This window comes from Lathamus discolor, chromosome 3 (genome assembly GCF_037157495.1).
Source record: "Lathamus discolor isolate bLatDis1 chromosome 3, bLatDis1.hap1, whole genome shotgun sequence".
Lineage (NCBI taxonomy): Eukaryota > Metazoa > Chordata > Aves > Psittaciformes > Psittacidae > Lathamus > Lathamus discolor.
This window is the reverse complement of record NC_088886.1, coordinates 135224760-135237515: the sequence shown is the minus strand read 5'-3', so window position 1 is coordinate 135237515 and position 12756 is coordinate 135224760. Positions and strand designations below refer to the sequence as shown.

General features: G+C 38.7%; 1 protein-coding gene across 17 annotated transcripts in view; it reads right to left on the bottom strand.

The window, feature by feature from the left end:
- Nucleotides 1-12756, bottom strand: part of DNTT (DNA nucleotidylexotransferase) — a 194919-nt gene that overhangs the window by 82711 nt on the left and 99452 nt on the right. For 16 of the 17 annotated variants that reach the window (XR_010610936.1, XM_065671972.1, XM_065671975.1 and 13 more), the window contains one exon: nucleotides 11318-11443. The exons of the other annotated variant lie outside the window; for it this stretch is intronic. Coding sequence is in view for 15 of the 16 variants with exons in the window: in XM_065671972.1 (XP_065528044.1) it covers nucleotides 11318-11443 (126 nt within the window). In the remaining variant the exon portion in view is untranslated. The remainder of the gene's footprint in view (nucleotides 1-11317; nucleotides 11444-12756) is intronic. 17 annotated transcript variants of the gene reach the window in all.

The following is a 12756-nucleotide window of genomic DNA, read 5'->3' as shown; positions in this document are numbered from 1 at the left end:
AAGACTGCAGTAGATAGTAGGAAGGAGTAAAATTAAACAGTTTTTTCCTACCCTCAGTAAGAAAATGTTTACATTTAGGCTCAGATTTAAATGAATTTGTAATTAAATGGTTTTACTACGTAGTTCAAAGAGAAATAATTTTATATTTTGCTTTGAATTTAATCTTAGCATTAATGTGCTTTATATTGGAAGATAAAACCAACTAAAAACCAGCAGCCTGGATCTGTAAAACTTTCCTCTTAACAAATCAAAACTGTGAGATCTAAATTGGCTTTGACATTATCACGTTAGAAGAAATAAGGTGCCTTAGCTGAGAAAATTCCTCTTTTTCTTTTCACTTCACGTTCCTTTTTTTTATTTTTTCCCCCATCCTGCCATGTTAAACGGTACAAAGTAATTAATTAGGGCTTGTTACAGAGGATTTTCTTTGTTCCATATCACCAGTATAACTTCACTCCTTGCTCTCTTTAAGAGTCAGTCACCTGCTGTCTATTTCACTGAAAGAATCCTCCCCTTAGCTGAATATTTATTTATCAGCTACCTTGATTAACAAGTGCTGTGCAATTCCACTTTCATAATGTTTCATGAAAGACCTCTCAAGAAAGAGAGCTATTTAGCAAGATGCTTGATCTGGAATATTCTGTCACTATTTACTTCAAATAGCCCTTGGATATGACGAATCAATGCGAGGTGGGAGAACACTCCTTTGAGGTAACCCCCCCCCCCCAAAAAAAAAAGCAAAACAAAACAACAAAAACAAAAACAATGAAAGACAAAACACAACCATGAAAACAAAAAAAACCCACCACAAACCATTCTATTTCAAAAATAATGCACAACTTCCTTACAGCTGCCTTTAAAGCGCTTGCAATTGTTAACCGTAGGATTTATTCAACTGCTATTCCTTTTTCTTCTTTTTCCCCCCACATGCAAGATCTTTATTTGCTTGACAGTTGTATTTAATTACATACTTTTTGGTTGAAGACAAGTGCACTTTATGGTTCCCTTTTAGAGAGCAAACTAGTGCAGAAAAAAGGGAAACTACCAATTTGAGGTCACAAGCAACATGGGTTCATCCCAGCTTGCATATTGAAGAAAAAAGCACAGCATACACAGAATTGCAAAGCAAATGGGGCAAATATTTTTTACAAGTGGGGTGATAGGAGTTAAATGTTCCCTTTGCTGTGGGTTTATTTTTTTTTGTTGTTGTTGTTGTTCTAAGTTCTTACTTTTTATCAGCTGCGAAAATTCTTTTCTACTATGCAGTAGATGATGCTAATTCTTGCTTTAAGTGAGGTTTAAAATTCCACTCCCGGAATTATTATCACTTATGCTTTCTTTTTCTCTCTTTACAATCTGTGCACATGAATACTCAAGAAAGCAGTGTTTGGTAAGAAATTTCTTACTCTGGATAACAATAGCAGGATTAATCAGGGGACAGAACCAAAGAGATATATTTGCTACCATCTTGCTAAAATAGTCTATACACAAAAACTGGAGAATACAGTTCTCTTAAGTACCTGCTCAGCATTATGTAGTCATCTTCTTGATTAGGAGGCTCAAAAAGTCTAAGGATGTTTTTTCTCACCCCCAATAGGTGGCCTCTCTCATGCACATTTAAATAGATGTATTCTACGCCATATAATCAGCCATCATGATAAATGCGTCTGCCTCTTCCAGCACTACTGCTGTTTTAGAGAGGTACTGGACCCTTCCTACTAGCAGGAGGGCAGTTTTCAGAAAAGTTGTGTCACGACTAATATTGAAAATGACAATCTCATGTAGCATATTATTCAGAGGCTGTTGACAGCCAATAACAAAATATAATAGAAGGATTTTTATCATTCTAGTTTGCATTTTTCAGTGTTTTCCTGCCTTTGCAAAGCTCATTAAACTATTTTAAATAAACAATTAAATAGTATTGAATATTCAGTATTCCTTGTACAAAACTTTGCTTGCAAATGCTGCAATTAATTACAGATCTGTCATTTACATAAAACTGCTTTTGACATTCTTTTTGATAAAATCTTTCTGCTTTACAAAAAAAAAAAAAAAAAAAAGCAACTGATCTCCAAGTGGAGTTGCTGGCTACTGAATATTATAGTCCAGGTTGAATAATATTCCAGAGGGGAAAAACACATGAAACCGATATATTAGCTGGGAAAAAGCTTGTAATCTATTAGATCTCTGGTGAAATCGACTTATGGTGATATCAAAAGGAAGTTATTGACCCCTCATTTATTCTAAACCTTCATATTTTTTACATTAACCACCTTGTCATCATTTATCAATGAAATCAATACTCAGACTGCCCATTTATAAGGTACTAGTTTAACAGAAAACTAAGTTTCTAGACATTCTGAAAACGTGATTTTCAAACTCCCTGGGGTCTTCTACAGGGGCTGCTCTAATTGATTGTGAAAGACAGTGGGGCTACATTTCAGTTCTTCGTTTATTGCAAATTTTCCATCTATGTCTGAAACTGTGGAATGCATGTTGATGTTGGGCTATGGAAAGAACTGGGGATGGAATGGACTTCCAGATCCCAGCGGGCCAGGTGTAAAAGTACACAAAGATTTTTTTAAATTATGTCGAAAATACAGAAGAGGATGAATGTACTGAAAGAAAGTTTGAAGCTCATCTAATAGCTGGTGTTTAAGACCTAGTAAGATAAAATATCATTAACAAATCAAAGATACTGATAAGCATCTAGCATATATAAAGATGCATACTAAAATATATTATAAATGCTAAAAATCATAATACTGAAAACAATACAAACATCAAGATTCACAACCAATATATGAGAATGATTCTCAGAAAAAGATAATAATCAATAGTGCAATGCTGGTTTATGCCTGCTGAACAGTGAACCCAACATGAATATCAGCATATGAGTTCCCTCACACTCAGGAAAGCAAAAGAAGCTAATGGTCCCACGCTATGCATCATACTATCCTGCTTGCTTCAACAAGATTGTTAGAGCAGTTCCATTGCTACCTGCAAAATGGTCTTTAATAACCTCAGTTTAAGACTCTGCAAGAATAGACGTCATCAATATTATAGAAGCGTGAACATACTTTAGATCTGTTTAGTAAAGAAGTTATAAGTTTCATGGACAGGGCACTTGTCTTATTCCCATGCCTACACCCACTGATCCTCTGCTGTGTGACCCTGGAAAGCTGCTTCAAACATCCTTGCCATTGTTTCCCTTGCTAGCTTTCATTTGCTGTCTATTAGGGCAACGAACTCTTAAGGGCTTGAACTGTCTTTTGCAATGCATTTGTACAGCATCTCTTATAAAAAAGGCCTCTATTGTACTTGAGCCTGCAAACACTACTGCATCACAAATGAAAAACAACATACCGTTGTACAGCTGAACTTAATCCACCAAAGAGCTAAAATAGCTGAGTGCGCTGAATTAAAAAAAAAAAATCCTACACAATACCTGGTTGAAGGACTATTTTAGGCAAAGCAGTGATTTGAGATAAATTGCTTTTCCCCTCAATCACTGTTTTCTACTTAAAATTTATGTAATAAGTTGTAAATCCACAGGCTGGGTCCTAGTTCTCATCACATTGCTGTTTTCAGTGTTTGGCATCCATTCAGAACTGATCGAAGTGACTTTAAAGAGATTTAGAATGAACCTTTCATTCAAATACTCTTCTTCTCACTTTCCTCAGTCTAAATCCTATTCATATGTCAATGGCAAGAGACACAGGGCATGTGAATACCTTTTGAACACACAGAGAGAAAAAATAAATACTGTCAGGTGCTTATTTCAAGGAGAACTAAACAATTTGAGCCAACTTATAGTGTTGACTTAAGTTATTTCCAAACAAATAAAATGACATATTTTTATTTAATCTGATGTTTAGGGGAGGGGGAGGTTAAATTTTATTTTTGATATCTGAAGTGAAAGGCCCAATACTCATCAAGGTCCAAAGATTTTATCACATCATTTTAGATCAGCTGGAGAAACAAAGGAGCTGAGAGAATGAGAATAACAGTAATAACATAATGTGCATGATCTCAAGGTCCTCGTATAAACTGTTACTAGAAATAAATATGTTAGATCCAGCTGCTTCTCATATCAACCTATAATAACAGGTTCATTTCCTACAACAGAAAAAGTGGTACTCTGGAGAACTTTCCATATTTTTCCACATAATGCAAAAGAAAACAAGACAATTGTGGGAAGAAAAATTTACTGACAAAGCACAGAAACGCAGTTAGTGTGTCAATCACGTAACATTGCCCTGGATTAAAACACACAGTGTAATATGAAACATAAAATGCTAAATGAATATTACATGTTTTAAAATGGTGAGAGAAAGCAAGTATAGCCTTGAGGTATACATACAAGGGCTTCTGAAAGGTACAGGTACGTTTACTTTCTGTCTGTATTTTAAGGAGCACCCTCACACTTACCTTCCAAATGAGAAGAGGTCATAGACCTCCTCAGACCAAACTACTAGCTCATTTTGAATAGGCATACACATCACATACATTTACAAAGTTTGCAGAGCATTTGGTTAATTGTTCTCTACCTGTAGAGTTCCCAAGTTCATTATAAAATCAAAGTTGAGGTTCTCCTGAGGTCTGTTTTGAAATGTAATAATCATAATAAATGCTTGAGCCACTGGCATAACTGATACATGTTTCTGCAGGCACAAAAGGGAAAATAAAAAAGGGATTTTCCTTTTTTCCCCTCTAACAGAGTGGAAAGGAAACCAAGCATCTTTTCCCATGCTAAACATCCACATTCACATTACGATGAGTAACAGCAGAAGCAGGGTAACATTCAGTAGCATTAGCAATAAGCCTCAGAATCAGAGAACCATTTGCCTTTGACTTAATTAGTTTCTTTGTAAGAATTAAATTGTCTTTTTCTCACAGAAGAATGTCTTTTTGAATGTTATTGCAGTCTGGTATTAATATTCAAATCCAACAACCCCGCTTGGGCACAGCGGAATGACTGCATTTATTTTGCCACAAGAAAACACAATGCAGCCCCCAAGTGTATATTTTCAGTGAGAGAGGAAGAGGATGGCTAGCTGTTTACAAATAAGCCAGAGAACAGTATTGTAATATTATATTCTATAATAACATTAATGTTTAAGGCAAATTAATAAGGAAACATGCTAAGGTACAAACTCTGGTGAAATGATCTGCCCTTTTGTTTTCCATCTTTACCCATCTGAACAGCAAGAGTTCACCTGCGGAGTCAGGGCTATGCATTCGGTGCACTCATTAATCATCCAAATCGGTTAAGCTCGTGGCAGTGCTTCCCAGCCTATGTACTGGGAAGCTACGGTATGTGATGCACAGTGACCCAAAGACTACATAAGGACCCACAGGTCCAAAGCAGTTGCATTTCTTCTACATTAACCACCACACAATGCCATTGTCTCCTCCTTGAAATGCAGTTTCGCATACTTAGTCTATTCTTCACACAACAGGCCTTGCTGCTACTTAACAGCTCATAAAAAAGTGATTCAGGTAGGGTTTGCCCCATCCTGAACATAGTCATGAAACTGTCATCTGCACAGTCTTTGCCAACCCCTCTATAGCTTCTTCCACAATATAACACTGGTTTATTGCACCTTTCTGCAAGTTACTTTCTGGCTCTTACAGAAAGGAAACATGGGACAGTGGAGCACAGAAATTGCACATAGCGTGTTAAACCACCAAATTGTCCTCATGACCTCTCATCGAATATATCCACCACTTGGTTTTAATAAATGGTCTTTCACTGTAAAATGTAGACAGAACAGGACCCAAGATTAAAACTGGTCACTATTTACCAATTTCTCAAAAAAATCAAGTCTCTAAAAGTGTCTTTCCCCAGAAATGGGGGACTTCAACTTCATGGGGGACTTCAACCACCCTGACATCTGTTGGAACGATGGCACTGCACAGCACAAGCAATCCAGGAGGTTCCTCAATTGTGTGGAAGACAGCTTCCTTCTGCAAGTAATAGAGGAGCCGACAAGGAGAGGTGCCATGCTTGACCTTGTGCTCACCAACGGGGAAGGGCTTGTTGAGAATGTGGTACTCCAGGGCAGCCTTGGATGCAGCGATCACGAGATGGTCAAATTTGAGATCCCCAGGACAGTGAGAAGAGCGTGCAGCAAGCTCACTGCCCTGGACTTCAAAAGAGCAGACTTTGGCCTCTTCAGGAGCCTGCTTAGTAAGGTTCCATGGGATATAGCCCTGGAGGGCAGGGGGGCCCAAGACTCTTGGTTGATATTCAAGGATCACCTGCTACAAGCTCAGGAGTCCTGCATCCCAACTAGAAGGAGGTGCGGCAGAAGGGCCAGGAGACCTCCTTGGATGGATAAGGAGCTGCTGAGGAAAATTCAAAGGAAAAAAAGAGGCTTATAAAAAATGGAAGCAAGGACAGGCAGCCTGGGTAGAGTACAGGGGTGGTGTCTGGGAAGCTAGGGACCAGGTTAGGAAGGCTAAGGCCCAGTTAGAATTAAACCTAGCCAGGAAGGTTAAGGATAACAGGAAGGGATTCTACAGGTACATAGCAAATAAAAAACCGACTAGGGACAAAATAGGCCCCCTGAGGAAGCTTTCAGGAGAACTGGCTACACAGGATTTGGAGAAGGCTGAGGTTCTGAATGACTTCTTTGCCTCGGTCTTCACTGGCAAAGGCTCTGACTGCACCACCCAGGTCTTAGAAGGCAGACGCAGGGACTGTGAGAATGAAGACCTTGGGCCCACTGTAGGAGAGGATTTGGTTCGAGACCGTCTTAAAAATCTAAACGCACACAAGTCCGTGGGACCTGATGGAATCCATCCGCGGGTCCTGAAGGAGCTGGCGAATGAAGTTGCTAAGCCACTGGCCATCATATTTGAAAAATCATGGCAGTCAGGTGAAGTTCCTGATGACTGCAAAAAGGGAAATATAACCCCCATTTTCAAGAAGGGGAAAATGGAAGACCCGGGGAATTACAGACCAGTCAGTCTCACCTCTGTGCCTGGCAAAATCTTGGAGCACATTCTCCTGGAAGGCATGCTAAGGCACATGAAGAACAACAAGGTGCTTGGTGACAGCCAGCATGGCTTCACTAAGGGGAAATCCTGCCTGACCAATTTGGTGGCCTTCTATGATGGGGCTACAGAACTGATGGACAAGGGTAAAGCAGTTGATGTCATCTACCTGGACTTGTGCAAAGCGTTTGACACTGTCCCACACGACATCCTTCTCTCTAAATTGGAGAGACATCAATTTGAAGGATGGACTGGTCAGTGGATAAAGAACTGGCTTGATGGCCACACACAAATAGTTGTGGTCAATGGCTCGATGTCCAGCTGGAGACCAGTGACGAGTGGTGTCCCTCAGGGATCGGTGTTGGGACCGGTCTTGTTTAACATCTTCATCGCAGGCATGGACAGTGGGATTGAGCGCACCCTCGGCAAGTTTGCCGATGACACCAAGCTGTGTGGTCCGGTTGATATGCTGGAGGGAAGGGATGCCATCCAGAGGGACCTTGACACGCTTGTGAGGTGGGCTGATACCAAACTCATGAAGTTCAACCACAACAAGTGCAAGGTCCTACACCTGGGTCGGAGCAATCCCAGGCACAGCTACAGATTGGGCAAAGAAGAGATTAAGAGCGGCCCTGCAGAGAAGGACTTGGGGGTGCTGGTAGATCAGAAAATGAACATGAGCCAGCAGTGTGCGCTTGCAGCCCAGAAAGCCAACCGTATCCTGGGCTGCATCAAAAGGAGCGTGACCAGCAGGTCGAAGGAGGTGATCCTGCCCCTCTACTCTGCTCTTGTGAGACCTCACCTGGAGTATTGTGTGCAGTTCTGGTGTCCTCAACATAAAAAGGACATGGAACTGCTGGAACAAGTCCAGAGGAGGGCCACGAGGATGATCAGGGGGCTGGAGCACCTCCCACATGAAGATAGGCTGAGGAAGTTGGGGCTGCTCAACCTGGAGAAGAGAAGGCTGCATGGAGACCTCATAGCAGCCTTCCAGTATCCAGTAGGGATGCTGGGGAGGGACTCTTTATCAGGGACTGTAGTGACAGGACAAGGGGTAACGGGTTAAAACTTAAACAGGGGAAGTTTAGATTGGATATAAGGAGGAAGTTCTTTCCTGTTAGGGTGGTGAGACACTGGAATCGGTTGCCCAAGGAGGTTGTGAGTGCTCCGTCCCTGGCGGTGTTCAAAGCCAGGTTGGATGTAGCCTTGGGTGGGATGGTTTAGTGTGAGGTGTCCCTGCCTATGACATGGGGGTTGGAACTAGATGATCTTGAGTTCCTTTCCAACCCTAACTATTCTTTGATTCTATTTAATCAGCACATTCAAAGCCTCAGTGCACACACAATTCTGCCTATTGCTGATTGTTTACCTGCTCTTCTGAAGAGACTAAAAGATGTCAAACATAACTATTACTCTTTCTGAAACATAATACTCATTTGAAAGAGGAATTTGATACAGGGTATCAGAGCAGTCTGCGCAAGTAGCAGCTTTGGGCCCCTGTTACAGGCAAGATCAAAAAACATTATCTTTCAGCTAATCAAACACAAAATCTATAAGAAAAAGGAACAAGCCTGGCTCACAGAACAAAGTTGTTATAACAAAACACTACCATCAACAAATAATTCAAGGTGGTTTGGACCAAATTTTCAGAACGTATGACATCAATCGAGGAAAAATCTGTCATTTAATGGTTGGCTGCCCACAGCATGTGAATTATACCAATGCTTCAGTGCATTTGCTAAGTACTCACACTGTAACAACCTGTTGGAACACTTTTATTTGAGAACATGAATTACAGGTTTAATACAAGACCGACAAAACACAGAAATTCAGGCTCCTGTGACATTAGGCAGACTAACTGGCAGGCCTCCAGGGAACGGGCCAGCTCTTGCAGTCCATAAACATCCAAGCCTTCAGCTGTCATTGCAAGCTTTGGTTGTGAAGAAAAGAGTAATGGCCCTAAGGAATTACATTACAACTGTCAAGATGCAGATGCTAAACAGACTCATACGCATTATCAGCTTTTCCAGTACCACCTCCTGAAACAAAATACTACAACTTGGAACAGCTACGTTCAATATATGAGGATGAAAAACTGCCACTTTTGTCACTATGAAACCTAATTTGTACCCAGACTCAGAAACTTTTGATATACAGGATAATAGAAGGGAGTTTCAGTGCTTCAGTCATTAAACTGCCCTGCTTCTTATGTGTTCAGCTAAATTCATTTATCAAATACAAGTTGACATATCAATTTGATATAACTGTATGAAATCTGATTCATGTATCAAATACAAGAGACAAATACTCTGAGATTAAGACTGCTGAAATGATAAACCTGGAAGTCATTTAGGGACTGTCTCTCTGTGAAACACAGGTATAACAGAAACCACTCAATGAATATGTTTCTACTATCACAGGTTTAATTTTAACTGAATCTTGGACTAAGTTCAGAAATTCAACAGCTAGAAGACAAACTATATGTTCAATAGAGTTATAGTACTCAGTCTTCGAAAACTTAAAAATACTGTTCGAATTTCCAAATAAAGATATTGAAAGTTCAAAAAAAAAAAATTTAAAAAGGTATTATTTAAAAGGGAGCTACCTTATTCTAGACCTTTTTGTGCTCAAAATGTTAATGACAATTAAAAATTAACAACTTTGTGTCTTCAAAGAGTAGCCATTGTACTTTGCCGTTTTCCATCAAAATTCCTTCTACATTTTTACTTTCAGAATGACTGACAAAATGTCCTACTACAGAAAATTCAGCATCTCACATTCTACAGTTTTCAGGATGTATAGAAACAAGGCACTTATTTCCTATTTCTCCAAGAAGGACAGTATTTTACAAAATCTTTGGGTCATACTATATTTGATCTGACCCCTTCACTATGGCAGGATGTATTTAGTATTTGTAACAAGGGGAAAAAACATGACAGCTTTCAAGAAGTTATATGATAACATTCGCAGCCTTGTTTTCTAGCAGGAGGTGGTGCAAGGTAGCCATTTTGAAAGAAGCAGCTTTGTGAATGTTGGAATCCTTGGGGATGGAAGTGACTCAGGAGGTCTCTAATCCAACCTCAGGCTCAAAGCAGGATCAAAACTCAATCCCCATCAGGTAGCTCAAAAAGAGATTTTTTTTTTTTTTTAATAAGCAAACAGTTTAACCTACTTGAGTACTATAAACACTATAATATATATTTGGTAAAATCGATGATTTTTTCAAAGCATCACTACAAGGCAAAATTCAGGTTGTTAAATTTTTAGCTGTGAATGCCCAGATCAAGACATTTTAGAGTTGCTTTTAGGTTTATCTCTAGTTCTGAATTGCCAGAGGGTTTAGTATTTACCTTGTAAATGTTTTTCATTCTCACATTGCTGGTATCTGTTGTTATTCTTTTTATATGTATCTTACAAATACTATTTACTTGAAAGATTAGTGCGTATTTATAGGCACACACACACAAAGTAAAAGCATAAAAATTATAAATAATAAAAAATAAATAATAACACTTTAGGAAGATGAGGAGGTGTTTCATGTTGTACTTGAAATGTATGTATGTAATTATGCTAGATTTATTCAGACTATATATTACATTAAAGTCTCTGTGTCAAATGTTTCCTATTGAATAGTTGCCACTTAGTATCTACAGCCAGCCAAAAGGAGCCATTAAGCATAACAGCTCAAGAGGAATTTAGACCAGATGACTTGGGCTCTTCCATACCCGCTGAACTGTGTAATCTTATAAGTATTAAATAGGCAATACTATAGTCTCTAGACTAGTTTAACTAGACTAATTTAAGGGGGGGGGCTGTCATGTTAGAGTAATTACATTGATCACACAATCTGTGTTCACAATTAAGCAATTTTGAAATTCTAAAGTCTACAACCACATTTTGAAGAAACAAACATTTTGGCAAATTAGAAAACAGCACAGCAACTGTGAAGTACCTTGGATTGACCTAAACCAAACTTTGTTTAGCATTACTTCCAGATTGTTCAATAAGACTGTGATGGAAGACTAAAAGACATTTTCAGAACGTTATTCAATCATTTGTTTTAAAAATTCATGTGTGTACAAGCTATTAGTTTATTTCAACATCCATTGTGTTAAGCTTTCAGCAATATTTGCTGCAATTAAGCTTGCACTCAATTTTAAGTACAGCATTTTTATAACTTTTAAAACTTGTTAATATTATGCTGCCTGTTTAACTCTTGAATTTGGTGAAGGAGCTATCAAAAATATTGGTGCAAGTACTGTATTAATTATTTTACTTACGTTAGTTTTTATTTAATGGATAGAATAAGTATTACCGTGAACTTCTTGTTGCAGTTATTTAGAGTTGTCTTCCTTTGACACGAATACTGAGATACTTTGCTTGCAATAAATGGTAGTGCTTCTGATTCAGGTATATTCAAAGGAGGAGAATAGCCTTGTTCCTAACAAGGGGGGAAAAAAAGGGGGGGGAAATGATGGTGACGCACCAGTCAAACACCTTCAAAAAATTGCAAAAATACTTTTCACAAGCCCAGAATATGTATCTTTAAAAAGAAGACAAGAGAGTAATACTGCTCCTACTATCTTCCTCTGAAGAACATTTAATTTCACATTGGCTGCACAGACAATACCATTTTTTCTAGTGATTACTGGGATTTTTCATTTTCTGCAGTAAGTTGTTCCAGGGAGTTTTCAATGGCTTTGTCATTTAAAAAAAAAAAAAAAATAGAAAAAAAGGCTCTCTAAATGGCAAGTATCTCTACATATTACTGCAGTGAGATTGAAAAACTAGAAAGCTTTGAGAGTGGATAAGCTTGAATGAACAGAGTTTTCCTGGAAAACACTAGATTATTCAATATAATATCAACATGGAGGGGGGAGTGGAAAAGAGAGAGAGAGATGCTCGAATCTCAAATAATTGACTTTTGAGATCTGTAGCCAGATTCAGTAGTGAAGGAAAAAATGTTAAAAATGTTTGCATTACTTCAAAATTCACTTTCCCCCTCCCCTTCCAGATAAAATGAAAGAAAACATTTTTTGTTTGGATTTAAGTCATTAAGCTAAATGTTCTATTTTGGGGTCATTATAAAGCTAAGGAAACATTTACAAACAGACATAGAAAAGGCATCTCAATGCCTCCACCCAACAGCCAGCATTCACCTTATGATGTGGTTTCTCACTCAGTCCCTTCAGTACATGGCTGATCCAATTCAGATATCATTTTTAGGTGTTCACTGAGCAAGGAAAAGGATCCAGGTGCCAAATCTTACATGCAAGTTTTCCATGCCCAGGCTACCTACATTTGCATTTGCTTTTCGCCTAATTTTGATGCAAAATTGACCAAGTTCCCCAGGAGGGTGGGAAGGGAATTCTCTCAAAAAGTAAGATACATGGTCATGTCCCCATCGGCACAAGAGCATGAGTCTTCAATATCCTCCAAAGCAACTACAAAAAAAAACAATCTAGCACCAGCTTTCTTCTGCTTTATATGCCCACTCTTTTAATTCCTTTGGTTTCATTAAAAATGCCCAAATCTGAAATACTTCGGAAATGCTGAAAACATTCTCAATGTTTCTGTGTATTGTTTGCTATTTGTCATTTTGTCTGAAGACATTTGGCAGATCTGTCAAAAGCATATTGCATTTCACTATCCAAAAGCCACAGGGAAACGGCTCAACAACAACAAAAATACCACAAAGATACACAAGGGAAATTTTTACCCCCCAAAATGGAAAGTTGAGCCCTTTCTCTCCTG